The following is a 27,267-nucleotide window of genomic DNA, read 5'->3' as shown; positions in this document are numbered from 1 at the left end:
AACAAAAACAAAAAACAAAAACGTCAAAAAAAGCACACAAAACAAATCATATTTACAAACAAAAACTACAAAACAACTAAACAAAACAAAAAGCACACAATAAAAAACAAACAAAAACTACAAAACACCTAAATAAAAAGCACACAATAAAACAATAAAAAAAAAAAAAAAAAAAACACAACAAACAAAAAGCACACAACAAAACAAATCATATAAACAAACAAAAACCAAACCAAACCAAACCAGCAATATTGCCAAATTTGTCCCTGACTGGACCCAGTTCTACATTATGATGTAACCATAGCTGGTTATATCTATATCTTGTTTGCATAGCTGGTTTTTTGAAAGGGTCTTTTTTTGTATTTACTGTGTCAGTATCCATTCGTGAACCTTCGGCACTCTGACTTTTCTTGGAAACCTTTACCACGTCTTCAGAGAGCACATATTCCAGCCTGGGCTTCCTATGATGTTAAAATGAGAGTCAGCGCTGACTGGCTGAAACCACGTGTATCTTGATGATCAGGGATAACGGTGGGCCAATCACAGGATTCAGATCAGTCACATCACCTGATGAGTGAGTCCTCCCGCTGATTACACTCCATTAGTTCAAAGTCTCCATTTGTTTGAGAGTTACACTTAAAATGGGGATAGAAAGGGATAGAAGGGGATAGAAGGTTACGTGATAGAAAGACCAAACACACATGCATTGGTGCAGCTCATCTCACTGAGATCCCATGACTGAAATTACACCATTTCTGGATGAAAGAACTAGTATGCATTCCAGTTCAATACGAGTTAAACTCTATAGACACATGCTGATTACCACAGAAAATTCAGACTCATCCCTCAGTTTATACCGATAAAATGTCTATGAGACTAATTACAAAAATATATATATATATAATTATTCCAGTGAATCATCCTACCCCATCCTTCCATTTTAAGGGTATTATATACATGCATTTTTAACATTAACTGAAGAACAGCATTATTTATTGTGACATTATTCCATGCTGTCCACAGAGCTCAACTTGTATTGAACCTGAAACATTTCTTTCAGTATCTCTAGGCCAATATCAGTTATTCAGAAAGAGAAAACTGTGAAATGCCAAGAACTTGGAAACTATAGCAAAGCCAAATCTACTTTTCTAGACTGGTTGTTGCTGAAAACATACTGTAACAAACAAAACTGAAAACGAACTTCAAAAGAGAATTATTTAATTTTTTTAGATTGCTTTGTTTTCATCCATCACCAAATAAACATACACAACAAAAACACTTCAAGGGAGAATTTGTATATATATAAAAAAAATTTAGATTGGTGGTTTCCGAAAATAAAACAAACTAAACAAATTAACAAATTAAAATTATTTTGTTTAAATATATTTGTATACAAGTTTGAGATGGTTAAAAACAAGAAAAACACTTCATTGGAGAAAAAAAAAAATAGATTGTGGTTGTTGAAAACACAACAAAAATTGTATTTTCTTTCTTTCTTTTAGATTTTGTCGTTTTCAGCATTCTCCTTTGAAGGGTTTGTTTTGTGTGTGTGTGTGTGTTTCAGCGATCACCAAACAAGAATACAAAAACTCTTCCGGAAAATTTGTATACAAATATGTTTAGATTGGTGCTGTAGTTGCCAAAAGACAAAAAAACTGTTTACAATTTAAAAAAAAATATTTGCATTTGTGGTTACTGAAAACAAAAACAATTTATAGGAGAACTTGTATAAAAATTTTTTAGAATAGTGGTTGCTGAAAATTAAACAAAACAAAACCTAACAAACTTTGAAAGTAATATTTTAAATTGAGAGTTGGCTAAGGACATTTCTCCAAAAGTCTAATATTTAACTTTTAAAGATTTAGATGATAATGCATGCAGAGTTGAAGAGGCAGCTCACCCACATTTTTATGGGGTATTTGCTGCCCCCTTTCTGCCAAACTTGTTCCTGAATGAGACACATCATGTGCTGGCCTTTATAAAGCTGCATTCACTGAGCTCAGTGCGCAGCATCTGTGGCATGTTGTCAATTACCACAATACCTCTGACTCCTCCATATGAAATGTAACGCACATACAATAAACATCAACAGCTTTGTACCCCCCCGTAAGCATCAGTTACAACTACATACAGCTGTCAACACATCTTTTTCCATTAATGACAAACAGCAATGGCTTCATCACAAGTTTATTATGTGACTTTGTACAATAAAAATGAAAAAGCAAAACAAAGAGAAAGAAAATGATAAAAAAGCTGCAGAAATACATGACCGAGAGCCAAGCGTGGTTTCGGGGAGGCCAGCTCTGATAGGAGCTCGTGCCTATAGAGACAAAAACACACATCAACTGGCCAAGTGCGCCAGCTCCTGTTCCTGAATCAGTTTACATGAGGAAGAGCAGGAAACCCACCCCCATCAACAAATCTCTCACAAACGCCTCATCACGTGTCATGAATCCTCTACTGCATAATGTCGATCCATGGACAAATCATGTGACATTCATAAAGGATGTGTAGATGTGCAAGCACTTAAAACAGTGAACTGGAACTTTATATGAGAAACAAACTGACAAAATAATAGTAATGGAAAAACACATTTCATGAATGGCTAAGGTCCATGGCTAAATAATTTAAATTACGCAAATATTGGAAGAGCTGAACATTTCGGGAACGGGAAAAGAAGAAGCCACAAAAGGTTGTTGTTTAAAGGACAGAAATGCCTGAGGTAAGATTCAGCCTTTATTGAAAGGAGGAGGAAGTGACCTCTTGTCGAAAAACACTAAACAAACACACGGTGCAGGAGGGGAATTTGACGCTTTACAAATTCAAAGTCCTAACAATATTGCATATCTCTGAGAAGTTTGTATGTTTTATTTGTTTTAGATTTAAGCGCTCCACGGTGCTCTCAGTTTCTGTGAGGTCTGGTAAATGAACCGATGCTTTAGATGTGGAAAAAGAGCCTAATGGGTGGACAGAGTTAAGTGTTTTCAGGTCAGACACAGCGACCAAAAAAAACTAATCAAATAAAAAAAATACATAGGGCTTTATATAAATTGATGGTTTTGGTCGACAGACTGACTGAGGGTCCCGGCTGGTATAATTGGCAACTAGGACGTGGTGATGGTCCAAGTGGTTTAAAAGATCTTCTTCTTTTTGTTCTTTTCCAAGGTCCTTTAGGATTGAAAATAAGAAAAATGGAAATTAGAGGAAATAAACATTGACAGGCACTCTTTATAACATATTGAAATATAATTGTAAATAATTATACAATCTTTTAATTTACAATACCAGTCAAATGATTGAAATAAAATTATATTTATTTTCTTTTTTTAAAAGTGCCTTATTATAGTCAATATTCTAGTGTTTTTTAATATTATTAAAAATAGCACAATTTAAAATAAATGTTTTTTATTTGAATACATGTTGAAATATAATTTATTCCTGTGATCAAAGCTGAATTTTCAGCATCATTACTCCAGTCTTCAGTGTCACATGATCCTTCAGAAATCATTCTCATATGCTGATTTGATGCTCAAGAAACATTTTTAATTATTATCAATGTTACAGTTGTGCAGATTAATATTTTCTGGAATTAAAGTATTAATTTTTTATTTTTTTTAATTATAAAGGTTTATTTTATTTAGTTATTTATCATCTATAATTATTTATTGGTTTAATATTTTTGTGGAAACTACTCAAAAAAACTTAAAAAATAAATTAATATTAATATGTTTATTCAGCAAAGACACATTAAATTGACCGAAAGTGACAGTAACAGACATTTACAGTGTTACAAAAGATTTCTAATTCAGAAAAAAATTGTTCTTATTAACTTTCTATTTAAAGAATGCTGAAAAGATATTAAGCAGCCAAAAATATTGAAAATAATCATAATTATTAATAATTGGGCATCAATAATAAAGCAGTAAATCAGCATATTAGAATGATTTCTGAAGGATCATGTGACACTGAAGACTGGTGTTATGATGCTGAAAATTCAGTTTTATATCACAGGAATAAATTACATTTTAAAATAAAATAAATCAGAAAATATATATTTTAAACTGTAATACATTTTTAACAATTAACTGAATTGGAAGAGTTACAAACACAAAATAAAACCCAAAATTATACAAGATTTTTTAAAATTAACATACAATAAAAAATCAGGTAAAATCGGGACAGTCCAATAAAATATGTTTAATGGAAAGGGGGATCTTGCAGAAGATGCAAAAAGTTGGGTCTTTTAGGACTAAATAAAACAACTACTACTACTAAGCTTGATGCAATGCATTCTGGGATTTCCTTATTCATAAAGGATGCACATGCAGCTCTGCCTTGCACAGCTCGCTAGGTTTATCAGCAGAGCTCTGCTGTGTTTTTGTTGACGTTTGTGTACCTGGAAGCATCCAGTTTCTGCTGCTCCAGCATGCGTTGTTGGGCCTCCCAGCTGACCTTCTCCTCCTCTAACTGACGTCTCTTCTCCTCCAGCTCCTTATGCTGGGCCTCCAGGTTCTTCTTCATCTGTTCATGACGCCGCTGCAGCTGAAGAGACGAAACCACACCAGCAGAGTGAACTCAGACTCCATAACAATCATTGATGAAGAATACACAGCAGAAACTGTCTTCAGTTAATTATTGGTGATACCTCCGTCTCAGAGTCTCTGAGTTTCTGGATCTTCTCCTTGACCTTCATCTCAAACACCTGCTCCATCTCCATCTCCATCTTCTTCATCTTCGTCACATGTTCTCTCCTCTCCTCCTCCATCTGTGCCAGAGGGCTCCTGTTCACATCCACACACACGAGCAAAAGCATCGCCCGGGCGGATGCACAACACACATTCATTAGAAAGTTTACTCAAAGAGCCTGATTGAGCTTTAGAGACAAGTAGACCTGTGATGGAGGAGCAGTAGGGAAGAGAGGACCCTGATGGGAAGACTTGAGGACCCAGTGCAGTGAGGTTGAGTTAGCAAAGCTGAACTGCAGCTGTGTTAGTGTGCAGCCGCAAGATCAACACCGCTCGCATAACACAAAGCTAACGTCACTTATCAAACAGTCACAGCAAATTAACCAGACAATTACATGTGCTGCTAAATCTCACACACACATGTAGTCAAGATTATAAACATAATCTAGAGCTGGATTATGGAGGACTGAAAGCCTGTACATACCAAGTTTTATGACAATATACAGTCTGGAGCAAAAATTTAGGGAGCAGTATAGAGCAAAAAATTATTCACACTGAGTTTGAAGAACATTACCATTACTCTGGTGAAAAAAAAAAAAAAAAAAAAAAAAGGTAACATGGATGAAAGGGAAAATCCATGTTTTTACATGGCTTAATGCAAAAAGCCCAAAAAAGCCAAATCAAACAAAAAAACAAACTAAAATTAAAGCAAAAATGATCTCCACGTTGAAAAATAATAAACATTTGATAACTGAAGTTCAAAGATTCTGTGTTCATGTTTTATTTCAAAACTTAGCTGTGCCACACATTTGGTATGTACAAGCTTTTTCTCCTGTCAGGCAGCTTCCAAAATAGTTTACCATGAACACGTCCTGAGTTGCCCAACTTCTTACGAAAGAGTCTTCCAGCGAACAGAAAGCAAGACAAACATCTTGAAACTGACTAAAAATAGTAGGATATCTAAGGTAATGTGCTACAGAACCGCAGTTTGACAATGATCCTACGCAAAGCTGGATCTGCAGTTACACACACTATGGACACTGAGCAGGACGCCCGACTCCGAACGTGAACAGAAAGAGGGAAAAACAGAGAGCAGAGGAGAGAGGACGAGACAAATGTGAACTTGAGCACGACACTTACATGCCTTCAACCGTGTCAGATCTAAAATAAAAAAACACACATACTTAGCATGCTCACACTGCATCATGTGTTAGAAAAAAAACAATGTTAGCAGCTGAATCAGGTACTTTTGGCCACTCTTATGCTTTGGTTAAGATGGGGGCTCTTCAGACGGAGCCGTACACATGTGATGGTGGAAGTGAATGGCTGTTAGCGAGCGTTTGGACTGTATTTGAGGGTTAGTGACAGGTGTGTGCTGAGGATGAACCGCTGTGGCTGTTAGGAAGCCTGGATGTGTTGAACAGCTCAGTATCACTGACTTTAGCATTATTAGCATGTGTCAGTCTAGCTCTGGGCGTCTTTACACACTGATCCTTTATCGGCATGTTATAACACATATCTGCTTCATGTACAGTAAACCGTATCGGCCATGTTTGTGTACACTTGAAGTAAGGCTTAAAATAGGCTCTCGAGCTTGTACTGGTGAAAAACACTCACTTTGTGAGTTGGCCTTTGGTCTTGTTGTTGTCGACGCCGTTGTAAGTGACAGCAGCCAGTTTCCTGCTGCGATAGTTCTCATAATGGACATTGTTGGTCACATCCTTCAGGTCCTGCATGTGAGTTCTGTGATTGAAGAGAACAAATAAATGACAGATTAATATCACAGCATGTCCATCGAAGATATTAAAGACATTTAAAATGCTACAATTTCGATTTCACATAAATGCTTTCTATTTACCACGGCTTCCACAAAAATACAATTAATTAATAAATTAATATTAATAAATGTTTCTTAAGCAGTAAATCAGCTAAATTAGTATGATTTCTGAAGGATCGTGTGACACTGAAGACTGGAGTAATGATACTGAAAATTCATCTTTGCATCACAGAAATAAATTACATTTTAAAATATATTCAAATAGAAAACAGTTACTTTAAATTGTAATAATATTTCACAGTATTAATATATTTCTGATCAAACAAATGCTGCCTTGGTGAGCATAAGAGATTCTTTCAAACCCCAAACTTTTGAACAATAGTTTATTAGAGTAGGCCACAGATGCATGGCTCTAATACGGATGTTTTTGAAAGGTCATCTTGGAGGAATTATGAGAATTTCAGCTCCATCATCAGGTATTAGTGCTGGTGTAGAAACGCAGTTATGTACCTGATGAGCATGTTTCGAAGGATTGTGAAGTCACAGTGCTCCCCATTCTCCACTGAAAACAACAACAAAACCAGTGTATTAAAAGTGAATCAAGAAACAGCAACATTATACTATCCACCTCTTCCCATCCTGCAGTTAAACATGACTTCAATTAAAAAAAAAGATACTGTGGGGGAAGTTGTTCCAAGTTAGTAACTTTTGGCCTGAATGCCAATTTGCAAGCTATTAATCATATATAAATCACATTTAATTTTATGATATCAAACATTTCTTCATTGTTAGCACAATACACACCTTGCATAGTGACTCACAGAAGCAAGCAAGCAAATTGGTATTAATATGGGCTTCATAATTACATACAAATATCCAATTGGGATTATATACAGATAATCTGGAGCTGAGTTATGGAGGACTGAAAGCCTATATACACCAAAGTCTAATGCAAATATATGGAGCAAAAGTTTGCAGAAAAAAGAATTCACACTCAAGTTAATGCAAAACTAAACTAAACAAAACGTAACAGTCATTGAACACAAAACAAAAATCAACTGCAATCAATAAACAGACACAAAACCCCAAACCAAGTCAAGTTTAACTAAACAAAAATAACCTAATTGTTGAAAAACATACAAACACACAACCAAACTAAGCTAAGCTAAGCAAAAATAACCTGCATAACAAAACAAATATCAATCACGCCCCAAAAAAACTAAACAAAAATAACCTACTCGTTGAACACAAAACAAAAATAAATTGCACCAAAAACACAAATAAAAAAAAACACAACCCAAACTAAGCTAAACAAGAAGTTTAAACAAAAATAACCCAACATTACCTGTTGAAAACAAAATCAACTGCACAAAAAAAAAAAACACAAATCAAACTAAACAAAAATAACCTGCTTGTTGAAAATAAAACGAAAAAAAAAAAAACAACAACCCAAAAACAAAACTTAGCCAAGTAAACAGAAATAAAAAAAAAAAAAAAAAAATTTTTTTTTTGAAACCAATACAAAAAAAGAAAAAGAAAACCCAAGCAAGATGCTTTAATAACTAGAGTTCGGACACTGCAGTTCAGGGTCCATAGGAACAAAATGGCATTGATCATTACTCTGCTACTGTAATGTATAAACTGACCAACAGGTGGCACCTGATCTGGCACTGCCTTGTGTCTCCTGCTGTGTGTGCGTCACGTATCGAATGAATGAAGCAGACCTCTCCCTCAGTCCCAACCGCATGCCATCTGTGTGCTTACATGCTGTTGAAAGCATCTCAAGCATTCAAACCTACCCTCTTAAAACACAGATAACCACTGGATCCAAATACAGCCATCAAACCCACAGCCCTCCTGATTACACTTCATGTTTCTGTCTAGACACAATAACCCTGCTCTCACTGCGGCTCGCTCCAGAGGATTTGGCTTAGCGACTCTGCCGTTATCAGAGGTCAAAGGTCTAGAAAGTAGGGGAAATAGATGCAGGCATCAACTCCAGCCAAACCGCTCCGGTGAGGGAGCACTGCAGATGTGACTAATCAAATCAGCATCCTGATCTGCTGCTTCAAATGTCACTGGACCTTCATCTTTAAAGCTTCATTCAGGGCTCCAGCCGTGCTCATATTTGATACTGTATGCTCACGGCAGATCATGTGACCAGTTCTACAGGAGCTCTCGATCAAACGTCAAAACACACACACTTCCTGTTTGCAGATCTGCAGGCTTTCACTTATCGCTCATCCCACTGCACACCCTAGGGTGTTTATCACATGACCTTAAACACACTACGAGGACAATCATTTCATTATGCCTTTCATTCATAAGAGTTCACTTGTTTATTCTTTCATTTCTGTAAGAGGCCTTTATTTAATTAACTAGCTCCAGTGTTGTTATTATTAACTAACTATTAAAAAACACTTTTGCTAAATAAAACAAAGAAATATATGGATAAATAATTAGACAAAAGTTTTTGGAACCGAAATAAGCTGAAGCACTTACTAAACGGAAAAAGAAAAAAAAAATCAAACTACTAAAAATTACAATAAAATTAAAATGAACTAAAAATATAAAATAAAAGCTAACTAAGAAAAAAAAAATTAAAACGGTAAATAAATAATGCTAAAATAGCACTGGATTGCACCTCAGTTCAGAACTGAAAACGTTGCATTTCTTTATTAAACTAAAAACATGGCCTTACTTATCAGCAAAAAAGTTCTTTCTGACATCAATAAAGTGATTATGTTGCTAATGCTTGATTTTTATTGCATTCTAATTGGTCTGTGGTGTGCTAAGCTTAACTGGCAATTAATTAAATACATTATCAAAACAACAACAGATCAGCTGAACCCCTTTGATCTCAAATATTGAAATAGTTATACATAGTTCTGTTAAATAGTTCTCTTTGTACATGTATGACGTGGCCATTATGCTAAAATATTTAAAATAAATGTAATTGTTTTTTTTTTATTGTTTTTCATTTTAAAATCATTTGCTTCAATATTACATAGTTTTATTTATTAGCTTTTCATCAAATCAAAAACTCCCTATAGTTCCCCTCACAAAGCCCAGTTTGGGAAACCCTGAATTAAGTTATAATTAAAATGATAATAAATCAAATTATAAAGCTACACTGATCAATAATCTGAAAAAAGAAACCTGAGCGAAGTTTAATGCCATGATCAGGCACTCCAGCCTCCCAGATGTACATATAATGCCATATAAAGTCATTATTACTAGACTTCATTGATGATGGCAAGTTGATCTTATGACAAGAAATGATTTATATAGTCTAAACCGTTGGAGGGCACTGTATACATGATATCCCATCCTCTGGCTATGGTTTGGTCTAATAAAATAGAATCTGACTGAAGTGAAAGACATTGGAGGCTAGACATCGTCTGGTGTCACAAGTTCAAGCTTTCTGTGCCGTCACTGGTCAAACTGTTTTATCACATTAAAACGGCACAAAAAGAGGTGCATTACGGTCCGAAGCACAAACGGTGTGGGAAACAATAGCCAAAGCAAACATCACTAATGAAGCCAAACAACTACATTCAGATCAGACAGACTCAGATCTGCTGTGAACCAGAGTAGATCAACAGCCTCAGAGTCCGTCCTACCCTACACACACACACATATATATATATATATATATATCTTACCTTCTGCCACGCCCCAGGGGTACTGCCTGCCCCGTACACGCTTCCCATTGACCTCGATGATGGTGTTACTGCCCACCACAGCCAGCGGCAGACGGTCCTGAGGGACACAAATCACACAGACATGTAACATGCAGACTTGTTCAGAGAGAGAGAGAGAGAGAGAGAGAGAGAGAGAGAGAGAGAGAGAGAGAGAGAGAGAGAGAGAGAGAGAGAGAGAGAGAGAGAGAGAGAGAGAGAGAGAGAGAGAGAGAGAGAGAGAGAGAGAGAGAGAGAGAGAGAGAGACTGTCAGGTGACTGATATTGACTCAGTTTGTGAGTGTGTGTACTCTGTGTGCGTACTCTTTCAGTGAGTGTGACTCTGAGTAGGGTTATCATCATTAACTAAAATTAAAACTATTAAAAAACATTTTCATTATTTGAAAAAATAAACATGAAATAAAATAAAATATTACAAACAAATTTTTCAGCTATATAAAACGTAAAAAAAAATATTAATAAAGACAAAATTATTAAAACATTAAATTGAAACGAAAACGGAAATATCAAAATAAAATTAATTCAAAACATTAACAAGAACTCTAATAATACAGCAATGATACTAAAACAACACTGACACTTCCCACAAAATCAGTCGATGAGTGATATGGATTGGTCAGTCGATTAGTGAACTTCACTAGTGAGTATATCGAAATTTTATTATATTTATTTTTGCACTGGTGCTTTATTATTAAGCCCAGTCCCAGTATTTCTTAAAAAACTGAACTGGTCTATGACTGCATCCTAAGTAACCAGCTGTGACTTTTATTAGTAGTATTTATTAATAATACTAATTATAATTATTTAGAATTATAAAAAAAAAAAAAAATATATATATATATATATATATATATATATATATATATATATATATATATATATATATATATATATATATATATATATATATATATCTTTTAAAATATATATATCTTAAATCTTTCATTTTTTAATTTTTATATTCATTTACTATATTTTTTTAATATTTCAATTTATTTTTTATGTTTTAGTTAGTAATTTTAGTAAATCAACAAACATATTTCAGCTAGTTGACAGTTCAGCATTTCTAATTTTCATAGTTTTTCTTCTATCTTTATTTCAGCTTTATTTTAATAAACAAAAATGCTTTTTAATCATTTGAGTTAACAATAACAGCACTGATCCCATCTATCTAAACTTTCACAATCAGTCTCATGCTCTGACACTGACATTGCTCCCAGGAGATGTTTAGATGAGTATTTAATATGTGCTGCACACTATATTTTCCATAACACAACAACGACTCTACAATTTGGCACAATTTGTTTTTACTCATGTCACACCTCGACTAAAACATATTTCCACTTCAAAGAAGTTGGAGCCCCAAAGGACAGCCAGCTATTACATAACCGTCATGAACCGATAGCAGTTTTACGGTTGAATAGCTAGCGGTAAGTTTTCCGGATGGTTCATGCTGGTGAGCTGATTCAAACCACTGAAACAAGCTCCAAAACACCTTAGTTTTGGACCGATTTTGTTTGAAATCACACCCATTCCGCCTTCAACTTCAATTACTGGGGCCTTAAAGCCATCTAGTCATTCAGATTACCACAAATTAGTAAATCTTGAAAAAAGTCCCTAGTGTCAGTACAAAAAAAAAAAAAAAAAAAAATTACCTATCGTAAGCAAACAAACCTTAATCTTCTTGACTAGCTTGCTCTCCTCCTCGTCATCAGTCTCCGGGAACTCATAGATTTTGATCTTATGTTCCTGGATCTCTCTCATTATCTGGGAATAGAGGAAAACAAAAGGACAGAGTGAAAAATAAAGCATTAAATTGGTGTTGACAAGTAAAAACACCTGCAATCTCTGTGTCACTTGTTTGGGATTGCTTTGACTCTCTAAGGAGTCAGCATAAAAACCATGTATGGACAGATTTATCTCTACTATTATTATGAGTTCTCACTGCAGTCGCTGTTCGCAACTCCCTAACACTGCAACACACACACGCTTCAGTCGCTTCAGCTGGTTTGCAGATGTTAAACTGTCCCGCATGCATCATTTGAAACACTGGGAATGCTTTCATGATGCTGAGATGCAACATAACTCCTGCGTCTCTATGAACGGCTGTTCAACAGTGAGGACAGTTAATATCAAACTGAATGGAGGCTGAATGTTTGTTCGTGCACATAAAACAGAAGCAAGTTTACCTTGGGGATTACATAATGGAAAACAAGATTTTCTTAGCTTTATGAAATAAAGCAATGTACTATGTACAAATGGGTCCAAAACCTAGCTTCCAAACTAGACAGCATTTTAAGGCATTATAGGTGCAAATGCTTACACAAAGGCTATTAAAAATAATTATGATGTGTTAAAAGATACTGTTTTCATTTAAACTAGCATTGCATGTATCCTTTGAGAAGGCAATCCCAGATCAGAAAATCAAGACTTAATTTAATATAAAAAATTATGAATAAATAATTATGAAATTTAATTTCATCTATTTAAAATAAGCCATTTTAACCAATATTGTACAATCTTTGCTGTAATGTCTCACTTTGATGCAGAATTCTTAGATGTTGCTATTAAATCTTTGAGTTTTGGCAGAAAACTGGAGGAATATCCCTGTGTTTCTGTTTACAATTGCCAGAATTTTTGTAATACGCTCTGTTTCATTGTTACATTTGTAAAATTACGTGTAGTGGTTTAAAATGTTTGGAATGATGTGAATGTAAATTATTTAGCAAACTATTCTGTGACTGCTGAAAGTATACATTTATTAAATTCCATCCCATTTATTGTTAAATACTGAACAATAATGTGACTCTGACTGCATTTAGATTAAATGACACTAACAACCTATTTAGGATTCACTCACATGGCAAGAACGTTAAACTCCTTTCACAGCCAGATTATGACTAGGATCATAAAGAGGGAGCAAAACTATTCTAAAAACTGAATGTTTATGTTTTTTGGACAAGAAACCTTATTATAGGTGGACTTCGGGGGGGGGGGGGCCCTCAAATCTACAGATAGTGAGATCACACTCACCTGCTTCTTGAACTGTTGGCACTCCTCTGGAGTCAGTGTGTCTGCTTTGGCGATGAGCGGGATGATGTTCACTTTTTCATGTAACCGTTTCATGAACTCAATATCCAGTGGTTTCAGTCTGACAGACACAGAGAGAGAGAAAGAGAATGTGAGGGATTAATGTTTCAAACTAAACACTGAGCGTAAGTCCAAAAGCAGGCGCACAGGTCTCCTCTGTAGAGCAGTAGTAAGGGATCACATTCACACTGCTGTTTGGCAGCTTGGCTGAACTTATAGCGTGGCTTGTAGTAAAGCCACATGTGCTGCAAGAAGAGCAATAAATAAACGGCAGGAAAATCATTTGTGCCTGTCCAAGGCCATTGTGATGTTCACAGCTTTAGCCATTGTACACACACACACACACACACAGGATTAGAATCAACAGGTGAAAGCTTGTTTTTGTGTCTTAACTAAATCAAGGTTATATTATACGATTCAAATATACAGTGTACTGTGACTTTTTATTAGATTGACATTCTGAGGAACTGGAAGGAGGAATTCAAAGGAAGGATTAGTGATTTTTGGCATCTCATACTTTGAAAAACACTTCAATATAAATGTGTGACTTTTAGATTTTCTGAAAATGTAACTGGTGCTTTCCCATGCAAAACGTACTGTGCTGGGGGTTTCTGAGTGGTTGCCAAGACATCGCTATGGGGTTGCTAAAGTGTTTTGAGTGATGGTAAAGGAGTTGCTATATGGTTTTTAGAGTGTTCAGAGTAGGCATGGGCGATATCTTATTTGTGATATACCGGTAAAAATTCTCCCCACGATAAGAATTAGTCTTCCCGCGATAATAACGATAAAGTCTAGTTGTTGACATATTTCTGTGTGCGACAGTGCGGAGCGACATCACGGAAGGCGGACGTGAAATTGAGGAGTTTATCGCTAACGAGGAGCTCCTTCTACAATCTAAAACTGGTTTGGTCAGGGCTGTACAGTGCACAAAAAATCGGTCTGAATAAATGTACTACAGTAACATGTGTGCGATACAGTTTTGCATGAGCATGAGCCTGTTTACAAACCTGTTATCCAACAAAGATATCATTTATTGACATGCTTTTTCTCCAAATTAACTTAACATAGTTGAGAGTTTGAAATAACCTCTTTTCGCGACCAGACGTGGTTTCATATTACAAAAGATAGTATTATATATAGTGATAAAGGCAATGTCAATTAGCATTGCATTATAAATATTCATTCCTTATAAAAAATACCCAAGATTGCTTGAAGAACACAGATAAACCATATATTTTACGCAATCGTATGTTTATTGTGTTCAAGTTTCATCAGTAAAAATTTCTCTATCTCCATTGTGCGTTATATTCAGCGATAACTGGATACCTTTGTCTTTGTCAATATTAGGGATTTCATGGAGTGTCGTCAGTGTTAAGGCTAGAAGGGATATGTATGGAGCTAGAGGGCATGCGAACAAAACCCAAACAAAAAACACCAAACTAAAATCAAAACAAAACCCACGTCTCCCAACATGTCTCAGGTTAGGGGTTTGTTCCTCAAGTAATAGGAAACTGTATTTCCTAACTGTTTTCCTAACTTCTCAGTGTTCCCTGACTTCCTGGATGTACAGACAAAAACAGTCACAGCATGACTTTGAGCCACAGAAAGAATCAGTGTGAGAGAAAGAAAGAAAGGGGGTTCCAAACCAATTCACACACGCCAGAGAACTTTGATTTAGTTGGATGAGTATGAGATTTAGATGAGATGCAACAATACAAGTCTGAAGGCAACTTAGACTGACAACGCTGGCACTGCAATAAATCCTGATGTACATGGCATCACTTTAGAGTAGGGCTCGACCGATATGTGTTTTTCAGGACCGATGCCGATACCGATTATTACAGACCAAGTAGACCGATAATCAATATATTGAACCGATATATATGTCTGGTGTAAAAATGAAAATGAAATGTCAAAATTAAGAATAACAAGGGCTCTGACAAAAACGGCCTTCCCTAGTGTTGGTTGCACTTCTTACTCTTGTCTTCCCCCATGCATCCATCTACAATAAGGGTAATATATAAAGAGAGAGTTAAAAGTGGGGCCACTGTATGCTTCATGATTAAGCCTATGAATACTAAATACTAAAGCTAAACAGCTTGGGGAAATGTAAGTATTTGGCTTCAATAATTGACATGTTAGAAATGTATGTGTAATAGCATAACCTCTCATAATTCTTCATTAATTATTTTCGGTTGACTAAATCATAACCTACAAGAGGGGACTATTCAATTCATCATCTAATGCACATCAATTGATTAATTTAAAAAGCGCAATGTATATAATACGTGTAAATAATTTAATTGTCTTCATAGCTCAATTGTAGAAGTTGCGAAGAAGACCGCAACTATTTTAATGAAACTATAACACTAATAGCCTGTTATAGGCATAATAATAGCCTCACTTGGTTCAATAGCCTATTGAAATGTCCCAATTTCCGTCATCATAATCTTGGCCTATGTGACAGTATCTTAATCTTGGCCTATGTGACAGTAATTTCCATTAGTTTTCATTTAGTGCATTTCATTCAGTGCAGTGCAAATGAAGGCATAAAACATTAATTTAATTTATCTTTTAATCAAATGAGTTAAACTCAAATTTGGCAAACAAATGGGTTTACTATTAAAATTAAATAAATGGAAGAAATAGCGTATTGTGTGATTGTTCTTTTAAACAAAAGTTGTAATAATTGTAGTAGTATTAGTAAATAAACCAAACTTTTATTTTGACGGGTTGCCATGAGGACCTCTTAAGTTTCTGTAGCCTATTTATGATATGACGATCGTTTTACTCAAACGAAACAGTCAAATGCTCATGAAGTAACTCTCAGAGCAGTTCTGGGGATGATGTTCATAAATTTATGTCCTCATTTAGTGACATGGCAGATGCGGAAAACACCGCGAGCATCGCGCACTTCAGTGTGTGTGTGTGTGTGTGTGTGTGTGTATGTGTCAAAACCACGCGTCTGTGCCATTCACATATACAGAGACACGCCGAACATGCAGAATTCATATTTAAATAGTCTTTTAGCAGCTTAATGTTTACAGATAGTCCATATCATGAGTCGATTTAAGTGTACTGACCTACTTTTGATTAATTCATCCAAACTTTGACTAATTCCGTGACTCCGCGTTATACAGTAAATGCTATTTATATGACTGGATTCCGCGATTCCCCCTGCGTTTCCCCCATCTCGGAAACCATAAATAGATAATATTGAGGTTTTTACAACTTCAGTGTAGTGGATTGTAATTTATTGCAACTTGAGCAACGTCTGCTGCTGCCTTTGAGAGATAACTGATGCGTGATGAAGCAGCACCAGTTAGCAAGCGCTTTCGGTGAGAGAGCGCCTTTAGTCTTCCACGTTGATTGGTCGGACTCCTGACTCTCAACAAATCAGATGCGCGGTGGGCGGAGACTGCTCTAGGCCACAGAGTGGTGAGTTCCGACAGGCTGCATCAGAGCCAAATAGCGCGTTTCAAAATTAAATAATTTTATCGGCACATCAGTTTTGAAAATGACCAATGCCGATTATCATAAAAATGCTATATATCGGTGCCAATAATCGGCCAGGCGGATAATCGGTCGACCCCTACTTTAGCGCTCACCTCTAAAAGCCCCTTCACAGCAGAAATACAAGCCAAAAATACAGAGGGTTTGTGTGCATTTAATGCATGAAAAAGAGTGCCTACCCATGACCAGAGGGGGCGATGAAGTACAGACAGCAGTGCACTCGGCTGTCGGGCATCTGGCGTCGATTGACACGTGACTCTGCGTTGAGGTAATCCTCAAACTTGCTGTCGATGTGATCTATGACGGGCTGCCAGCTACAAGACACACAACCAGCATTTCAGAGTCAACAACATGCAAATGTAATATAAACAAACTATCCATCCTTCATTTATTAAACACCAATATGAGGTGGCTCCCAAATGACATGCAGAAAATAAAGAAATCACGCTTACCAGTTACTGTTATCCACAGCATCTCCGAACCCTGGCGTGTCCACAATGGTGAGCAGCAGTTGAACTCCACCCTCTTTAATCAGTACCTTAGACTGCTCCACCTGAAAAAATAAAAAAATAAAATAAAGTTAAAAATAACTACTAGCCAAACACAAAAACAAAAATCACAAAATGGCAATTTCCATGTTCATTCAGTGCAAAAATAAAATACAAAATGTCACTAAAAATAAATAATAAATAAAATAACAGTGATATAAAAGTAAAACATGAAAACTAAATAAATTAAAATAACTTATTCTGCAATTGTATGTAGCCTCCATGTACTCAAAAACCAACATTATGTTCTGCTAAACGCCTTTCTTGAATGCCAGTTTTAAACACATGATCTGGAAGCTAACATTGGTTGAGAAGTTTTCTTATTGGTTAACAAGTTTTGTACTAGTTATAAGGTGTTCTTGTTAAAATTTTGTATTGAAAATTGACAAAAAACAATTAAAAAGGCTTGATGTAAATCATAATGCTAATACAAAAGTCCTGAACTGAGAGCAGTATCTGACTGAAATATGACACAAAATAAGAATGCAGAAAACCCTAGATCTACATGAATTAGGCCTAGCTGTTTTCAGAGAACTGTGGGGCAGAAATGCAAACAGCATGAGGGCCAACACTCGTGACAACCACACACACTCAGGTTTCCATTCAATCATGAAGTCAATATCATGGCCTGCAGGGCTCAAAACAACCATTCAGAGGTTTTCTGTGCACATTTAAGAGCAGCACAAAAGGGAAAGCAAAGATTTTCTCGTTCTAATATAAGCCAGGACACTCTGAACACTTTACCTAAATTAATGTGGAACAGCTGATTTAACCTAAAATCATTCAACTTTGGCATGAAACTTGCTTTATGGACATGAATGACACCTCAAGCCATGTTGATAAACTCTTCTATTGTTACTCCCCTTTTCCCCTTGACTGACCACACTGGGATCGTAATATTACGTGGAGGTTTACTAGGAGCTTGAAATGGATGGATCATACTTTCTAAGCCTTTAAATATGTTGTGAAGCAGTCGGCGCTCAACAGATTCAGCCCACATGTGTGCAACCTCAGCTAAAACAAGCTCAAGCACACACCTTTCCATGTGCAGCATAAAGCGGCTGTGGTCTGAGACTGTGGCTTCTGGGTTTGGGTTGTTCAGGGCTGCATTTTATGATTTCCTCCTAAACAGCCCTCAGCATTCCACAGCTCAGACGGACACCACTGAGCCCAGCACAGGACAGTCATTTCATGAAGCACACCCCCCCAAAAAAGAAACTTGGCCAGCGAAGTCTACCAAACAGCTGGGATGGAGGAGCTACACACATCCTGAACTGAGACTGTTTTTAGAGAGCGTGCAAGTTCAGTTTGATAACTTGTGTGATTTGTGGGCCATTCATGGTGGTTGTCCAGCATGCTGCATGTTAAGACTTTTCACAATAAATAAAGAGTCCCAATGTCAAATCAGTGGCTGACGATATATTGGCCATTATGTAGTGTTTTTTTTTTTTTTTTTTTTAAATGATCGGCATATAAATTTTTCTGTTTAGCTGACAAGTGTTGTAAGCGGGACTCTTATTTGGACAGTTTTTAACCATTTCTTTAATTTTGAAAATGTTATAATAGCACTACAAAATTAAGAACTTGCTATTTTAAGTATAAATTTTTATTTTATAATCTTTTAAAATCAAGTTAACTTTTTCCATTTAACCTCACAAATCATGGATTGGCTCTTTTTTTATTTAAATGGAAAAGGGCAGTGGGAACATTATAAAAAATATATTTTTTTGCATTCAATTGAAGAAAGAAATCAATACGAGTTTGAAACATCCTGAAGGCAAGTAAGTTTAATTTTTGAGTGAATATCATCCTTCTAAATAAGCTCTCTGCACCTCAGGCATCATAAAAGCAGCCTACTAAGGAAAAAACACGTAACTTGAGAGAACATTGGCAAATCCTGCTACTTTCTTCTCAGTGGAAGTGTTGTTTTCAAAACCATTAGCACTAGCTGAGAGGCCGTGGGGATGTTTTGGAAGCATGAGTGAGATGATGTGCTAAAGCGTACGTGTAGCCACCGCAGATCTGTCATTCTGTAAATTACCAACTCCACAGAAACAGGGAAAGAAAAAAAAAAGTTAGAAATGAGGCCAAGAATGCAGGAGAAATGGCCATCAGGAGGTGGTCAGCTGTGGAATGCAAACAGTTGTTTTGCAGGCGAGCATGACGATGCCTGCTGCGGGGCGTGTGGAGGATTCCTGCACGTTACTGTTTGCGGTGAGCAGGTGATCTCTGATTCTTCTCACTCCACCTCTCTGCTGAGCATTCCACCCATGTCTGACTCGGATCTCATCAACATATATCATACCGCTGACCTCTGACCTTTAATGCTCACTACTAGCAAAGGTGCAGAGACCTGGGACCAGATTTACCAAACATGCTTCAGAATAAAAATCTTTATAACAGCCATTTTCTTCTTATTTTCTAACCTAGGAAAAAAAAAGGTAAGAATATTTCAAAATACTTCTTAAGAATGTTCTGAAGAATTGTTTTACTTCAAGACAAAACTTGGTCACACTTTATTTTAACATCCAATTCTTGCTAATAACAAAGCACTACTACTTTTAGTAAGTAAGGTAGTTGTTAAGTTTAGGAATTGGGTAGGATTAGGTATGTAGAATATGGTCGTGCAGAATACATGCTTTATAAGAACAGCCAATATGTTATTAATAGGCATGCTAATAAGCTACTAAGTGAGAATTGGTCCCCATACTATAGCATAACCTCCAACATGCTTAAACCTCCAAAGTTAAGATGTTTTATGAATTTACAGGGCTATTTAAGATTAATTGTTGTAATTATGCATGTGCAACATACAATACAAATATAATACATATTACTAGTACTAGGAACGTGCACAGGTTCTCTGAAGTGATATGAATAATTGATTATGTAAACAATGATCAGTCATGATTATGCATGATGTGACTTCAGCAAGAACCGCTGCTCAATCAGATAATTTTTTTAAGAAAAAAAAAATTCTTAAAATATCTGAGAACTTAAGAATTTTCCAAAGAATGGCACTTAAGAACGTTCTTTATGAACTTCTTGGAATTTATCTTAAGAAATTAATCTACCCCCACCTTATCTGAAAAGTTCAACAAGGCATTTAAAACGTGACGTTGCATGTGAATAAGTAGTTTGACTCGAAAGACTGATTAATTAATCTAATTAATCAGATGATTTTGCCCATTTTGAGATCACCGCTAACGCAAGCACCTTGCTAAAAGAGAGTTCAAGGGTTCAAGAATCACTATTATTGTTGCTCATACTTGTTTATGGGATTCTAACAAACCGCTAACTAGTCAAACAAATGTTAAAAATCAACTAGACAGTGAGTCACCTGAACAACTAGCTAAGCAAGTTCAAATAATGATGTTTGTTAATTTACCCCTGAAAATTCACATATTTATTGTCTTTAAACTTGTGCCTTTTAAAATCTAAAACAATAAAGTGCCTGCCCCCTCAAAGCAAGATGGTTAAAGGGGTTTTTTTTTTTTTTGGACAACTAGTCAACTAGTTGACCATCATGACCCATCTCTTAACCATTAGTATTGAAAGTCAGTGTGCAACCCACCCTGCACCATTGGGGCTCTGTATATGAATGATACTTCAAATCATGTGGCCTGTTGGGGCGAGATGTGCTATTATTTCAAGCATAGTACCCATCCACAACTACTAAAAAACTTGCTAGAACTTGTACAGGCAATCACTACTCAGTTTTCTTCAGAAAATATTTGTATCAGGTTATTATATCACAGGATTATGGTTTTGTTTGCAACCACGCTCTCCAGATAATGCAATCGGCCACTGAAAAATCTTTTGACTACTAGCATAACGGTTTAAAAGAAAAGTTTTATTTGGACTGACATGAACACTGATTCCACTGTGCTTCAAGGAATTATTTTCTGTGATGAAACAGCACTAAAGCAGGCGCCCGCAGAGTTGTACCGCAGCACATCTGGGGTGAAGTTTGGGTTGGCATGTCAAACACTGAAGCTTACAATGGCAAGTGCAAAAACAGAAATCACTTTAAGTATGATTTATCACCCAACCAGACACCTTGCTCACCACCAGCCTATAAATGGTCCAAATGACACACCTTGCCCCAGTTACAAACCCATAAAGCCTCTCTAACTCTAACTTCCTCCGTATGTACAGCAGATCACATTGGTTTCCATCAGACGCACAGTACTCATTTGATCACAACCGTTTGTCCCCAAAAAGCAACACAAACTACAGTAAAGTAGCTAAATGTCTGAGAAATGAGTTCTGCGCTTTGCACTTGCTCTAAAGAAAAAACGCAATCGTTTTCAAAATATTATCTATAACCAAATTCTACCCATAATTCTACGTGCATTTTACGAACTGATGCATATTGCACACAAAAAAGGCAAAAGCTGGTGAAATCTGAAGATCTGGTTGCTATTGACCGAGTCTGACTAGTGCACCAATTATATCAGTACAAGTCAGAATCAGAAAGTGCCTTATTGCCAAGTATGTTTGCACATACAAAGAATTTGTTTTAGTGTCACAAGCTTCCAGTACACAGAGACAACAACACCACACTGCTAATAAAAAACACCTCATAGGTTTACAGGTTTTGTTAGCAGACAGCAGGCTGCGAGACAATGAGAACTACAGAGGTTAAAACAAGTCAATGAATTTGGCAAAGGTTCATAGCCTTGAATCTTTGGAAGGTATTTAAGAGAAGTGATTGAAGATTGGTGTGAATTTCCCTGGGCACTGAAGTAAATATCAAAGCAGAAGCTGTGGTCCTGAATTTGGTTCAAGCACATCATTTCAAAAAGGGTTCACTTCCCTAAGCATGATCTAATTCCTCTCAATAAAGTGTGCCTACATGACTCATTTCAACAAATGAGCTGTTTTGGTTGAAGTGCACACAATACAGTACAGGCCGAAGTGTACTTTTTTTTATACAGTTGTACACTTAGCCTTTCAAAGTACAGTCCACTTGAGGTGTATGTGAAAGCAGGTGGTCGACACATGCAGTCTAGAAAGCTTCATGAATGTCCAGTGTCTGCGCTATTTTTCCTCCAGGAGTTGTAATACAAATGCCTTTGTACTCTTTTAAACTAAAGTTGCGGATATCTCATAACCCTCTCACACCGTCTGTTGTTGTTGTTCCGTCTCTTCAGTTTCATTTTCTACTGAGGGTGGAAAAAAGAAGAGGTTTCAAGATGCACTTTTGACAAATTTTAACTTGAATGCCACGTTTTTAGAGTGTATGGTGTGAAAAAACAAGCACACCCTTGTCAAAAAATATACTAAAATGTAATCGAAATGAATGTATTTTGTGCTAAGTATGCAACAAATACATTTACATATTTATGTGCGGAATAAAAATACCCTGCAATTGTACTTTTGGTATACTTAAAAGAAAAGATTGGACCAACTAATTTTGTACTTAATGCACTTTAATTGTGTGGAAGTAGTGCTGCTGAGGTCCAACAAAAAATATACTTAAGTATATTTGATTGTGTTAAATTTTTACATCGAAAAGCAATGGTTTTCAAGTTTTATAAGCAGGGCCACTGAATTTAACAAAGCATGCAAATCTTACAAATAAAGGTGCTTAAAAGATTCTTCACAGGGATGCTATAGAAGAACCATTTTTGGTTCCATAAAGAAGCATTTAGTCAAAGGTTCTTTAAAGAACCATCTCTTCCTTACCTTTTTATAATCTGAAGAACCTTCAGATGTTAAAGGTTCTTTATGGAACCATTTAAACAAAAAGGTTCTTAAAAAACTGCGAACAGCACAAACCACAATGAATCAGTAAAGCTGCCTTCAGTGGCCGTTATCTTTACTTCCATATAACAGCATGTGTGCCTATTTACTATCATTTGTTTTTTGCACACACTAGTCAGTTCAGGACCTCAATCAGTTCACACTCATCTGATATTGGCCACATTTAAAAAATAATGTGAACAGCCAAACAAAATGTGTTGTATCTAAACAACATAACAAAAAAAGAGCACTAAGGCTCACGTAAACATAGGCACTGAAGTAACCAAGGCAAGCTGTGGTCTTGAATTTAGTTCAAGCTAGTTTGAACAAAAGGGTGACCAAAAGCTTTACTGCAATGCAGTTTGGCATTTGTTGACCACTGAGACTTTCAGACAGACGGGTCCAGTTGAGCTTCAGGAAACCCAATCTGCTCTATTCTCACTTTCCTTCCACACCCTTTAGAAAGGATCGCACACATTCCTGTGCTCAGCCTGTAGACACAACATTTTGGTAATATGCAGGATGGGTTGTGATGAATCTGAAAGTTAAAGTGTTGATCATGGAGTGAAATGAGCCCTATATGATATGGAAGCATGCAGTGACATGTAGATGACGGAGCAGCGCTGTTCTCCAGCTATGTTGAGAAACCAGAAAGACAGCGTTTCCTCTCCAGCCCTCCGATTCTTCTGCATATAGATGAGTGAAGAGAGACACGCTGCAGGCAACAACTGAAAAACATTTGGCTAGGTTTGATGCTGAGGAACATCTGACAGAGAAACTCTGGTGTTGTGATGTCTATTCAAGCATGAGCTGCCGTTTTAATGATCCATTTGTGAAGACTTCAACTGTTTATTCACAAGATTGTGACAATGTTTGGAAAGGGAAAAAGAACATAACTACACAGGCTCGATATTTACCTTGTCATAACCTGCCTTCGCCAAAATAACCGCAAGACTAGCACAGTCAAATGTACTTCCTCATAAGACTTCCTGTGTGTGATTTTTATCAGCTCTGTGAGAGTCGCCCATCTGCAGACCTGCCAGCCTTGAACAACACCTGAGACAGCAACTCCAGAAAGCAGCTAGACTTAAAAATATATCTTCAAAACCGCACAAGTACTACTTTTCCAGCGGTTTAGATCACTAGATAAAGATTGTCAATCATTTTATATAGATTGCACACCTGATGAACCATTACGGACTAATTAAAAAATGAAAGGTACTAAAAATGAAGAGTTAACTAATATTCACAATAAATAAATCACAATGTTACATGATGATTTCCAAACAGAAATGCAATAAATCAGCAATATTTCAGAATGTGCATGTGACTCAACAAACAACTAGCGAGCATGTGATTGTTTCTTGAGATTACAAGTCTTTGCAAACACACCTCTTCATCATGTGTATATTACTGACGTGGCACATGACATAAGGGAATAAAAACTAAACCCAAAGTGTTGGTTGAGATAAAGACTGCAAAGCTGCTAATTATAATACATAAATATATAATACATCTGTTTTTGTTTTTTCTTTAAGAAATTGATAGAATTTATTTCTAATGTGTCATTTTTGACATTTGAAATCAAGAATTCCAAAATTATAAATTTTTTCTTTCTTAAAACTACTAAAAAGGAACCAGATTAGGTGAAATTGGAACCAGAACTGAGACATTTCTTAAAATCACCACGTCTGATTATTCAGAATTTGCCTATTCTGAATAAACATCACTAGTAAACACAAGCACTGTGTTGTTAGACTACAATAAGACCAACAACGTGAATTTAGAAAATAGATATGGGTGAAATTTAATGTCATACCAAATTTAGGCTTTATTAACTTTTAGACCTAAAATACTAAAACCAAAACTAAAATGTCCAGGCGTTTAGATCACTAGATAAAAATTCTTAATGATACAGATTTGTATAGAGTTACATTAAAGAAAACCTAGAAAAAAAATGCACCAAAGAAATCTATACATTAAGGTTAACTCATTTTCATGACTTTCAGGCCTTGAAATCAAAATGTTACCCGATATTTCCAAACAGAAATACCAAAAATAATAATTCAACAAACTTTCAGACAATTATCAAGACTGTGACTGTGCATGACTCAAACAATTAGCATGTATGTGATTGTTTCATGAGATTAAATGTGCGTGCAAACACACCTTTTCATGTGTATATGCAGTTTTACATACTGGGAAACAACTAAATGCAAAGTTACATGTAAACGGATAAATCTGTTTAGTTCTAATTTGTAGTTACTGCTGACATCTGAAATTAAGAGGTCCAAAATCATCCGTTTTCTCCTTTTTAAAATGACTAAATAGATAAGGATCCAAAATTGTTAAGTGAAGCTGGAACCAGAACTGTGAAATTTCTTAAAACTACCAAGAAAAAGTCCAGGCGTTAAGAAAGGTTTGGCCAAAAAATAAAAAAATCTCAATACAGATAGCAATACAGATAGGGCAGTTTGGTGTATTATTCGTTAGGATATTTATGACACATCTCAGTGTTTATGTTGGACACACGTGTTGTGATTTTGTCCAATGATAACCTGTTGTTTTATCATCATTTCAGGCCGTTGTTTCAGGCAGTTGCTTTAATGGTGCTGGAACAACAAATGCAGAAAGAATGATCTGGAGGTAATGAGGGGGTGTGATCACCCATCCCGTATCTTCTGTCTTACCAAACAATTCCACATCAATGACATCATCCTGATAATTACACCACACCAGTGTGCAAATGTGTACAAACCATGAGAACATCTTGACTGGCTTTATAACCGTCTGAAATTCCACCTGTGAGTGGACTACAGTGAGCAGGTGGAGTAGAAAAACCAAACCGCTGCTTTTGATTGGTCTTTGTTGTTCCTGTGTTGATGGAAAAAGTGACAGTAGTTGCTCAGCCATAAAGCAGCTAGCGTGGGCCGTCCTCTTTTCACCTGACCTGATGCAGGCTGCTGAGCAGGTGAGATGGTCTGGTTAGACATCTCAAGCAACTAGCACATGTTTTGTTGTCAGAAATGGCAGCTGGAACAAAGCAACTTCAGAGCATCATCAGCACCAGCCCTAATTAAGTTATTCATTTGGGTGTATTTTAAAGTCAGCACTAAACCACATTTGCAATGCATCTGATAAACTCAACGTTGTGCTTTGTATAAAGACAAGCTTCTGAGATCTGAGACAACTGACCACAGGACAATGTCAAGACTATAAAGTAGATCTCAGTCAACAAACTGAACCAGAGAGAGTCAGACTCAAAGAGAGATGATCAAGCTTCACTGCTCCTTCAAGCATCTCTCCTCAGAGTCAGTGAAGACTCTCGGTTCAGATGTCCACAGGTATGAAGGTCTAGACAGATCGCTTCTCTGCCAAAGCCTCAGCTCTCAACACACTCATATATCTGGCCGCACAAGTCTGCACTTAACAAGTCTTCATTTAATATTAGTATTGTGCTGCCAAAGACATGCTCACTCACTGAAGATTAGCAGTATAGACAGACTACTTGAGCTTAATACAAATAGACAAATTGCTGTAATGAGGGATTGAACAGACAAACTCACACTCCCCTTTTAACCTGTCACAACAGATTTCAATGGCACACATATCCAGTTAGAGCGCTGCCAACACTTTACATAAACAACATAACTACTTTCAATGAGCACTTCCCCACACAGGCCTAAAATAGTCAGGACACTGGTGCCAAACCACAGACTGGGTGGTTAGCATGTGCCATGCCCCGTATCATAATCACAGCGTTACACACACACAGATCCTGAGCTCTTTGTTTTGACAAGACTGACGCAACACTGTGAGAAACGTAAGCGATGAAGCTTCTCTTCCTCCTCCTCATGCACACATCACATTGTAACATTCTGATTCTCTGACTCACTTCCCAGAATTCTCTGAGGCAACAAACCACACACAAGTTCATTGTAACTGTGCAGGACAGAACAGAGACCAGAGATACGATCAGACTGAGCTGACAGCAGAGGCTTCTGGTATTTCATCAGCACGTAAACTCATTTCACACGGTTAACAGCAGAGATATGAATACTGACTCTTATTATTTATATACACATACATACATACATACATACATACACATATACAGCCGTGGTCAGAATTATTGGCACCCTTGGTAAATATGATCAAAGGCAAAAGACAAAACCTTTCATTGGATAATAATTTAAAATGAGGGA

At 36.4% G+C, this 27,267-nt stretch overlaps 1 protein-coding gene across 3 annotated transcripts in view; it reads right to left on the bottom strand.

Annotated features, from left to right (window-relative positions):
* Nucleotides 1–2,170: 2,170 nt before the first annotated feature.
* The window catches only part of septin7a (septin 7a), a 50,542-nt gene continuing 25,445 nt past the window's right edge, over nucleotides 2,171–27,267 (bottom strand). For 2 of the 3 annotated variants that reach the window (XM_079441523.1, XM_079441524.1), the window contains exons 4-14: nucleotides 17,219–17,319; nucleotides 16,946–17,080; nucleotides 13,197–13,314; nucleotides 11,838–11,930; nucleotides 10,128–10,224; nucleotides 6,973–7,024; nucleotides 6,303–6,428; nucleotides 5,826–5,846; nucleotides 4,646–4,781; nucleotides 4,397–4,542; nucleotides 2,172–3,168 (exon numbers count right to left, since the gene is read on the bottom strand). In XM_079441523.1, the coding sequence (XP_079297649.1) occupies nucleotides 3,132–3,168; nucleotides 4,397–4,542; nucleotides 4,646–4,781; nucleotides 5,826–5,846; nucleotides 6,303–6,428; nucleotides 6,973–7,024; nucleotides 10,128–10,224; nucleotides 11,838–11,930; nucleotides 13,197–13,314; nucleotides 16,946–17,080; nucleotides 17,219–17,319 (1,062 nt within the window). In that variant the 3' untranslated portion in view covers nucleotides 2,172–3,131. Of the gene's footprint in view, nucleotides 3,169–4,396; nucleotides 4,543–4,645; nucleotides 4,782–5,825; nucleotides 5,847–6,302; nucleotides 6,429–6,972; nucleotides 7,025–10,127; nucleotides 10,225–11,837; nucleotides 11,931–13,196; nucleotides 13,315–16,945; nucleotides 17,081–17,218; nucleotides 17,320–27,267 lie in introns of all 3 variants that reach the window. The other variant, XM_079441525.1, reaches the window with a different exon arrangement.

The sequence above is a fragment of the Barbus barbus genome (assembly GCF_936440315.1).
Source record: "Barbus barbus genome assembly, chromosome: 19".
NCBI classification, from domain to species: Eukaryota; Metazoa; Chordata; class Actinopteri; order Cypriniformes; family Cyprinidae; genus Barbus; species Barbus barbus.
Note: the sequence above shows the minus strand (reverse complement) of the source record. Positions and strands in the feature narration are given on the sequence as shown.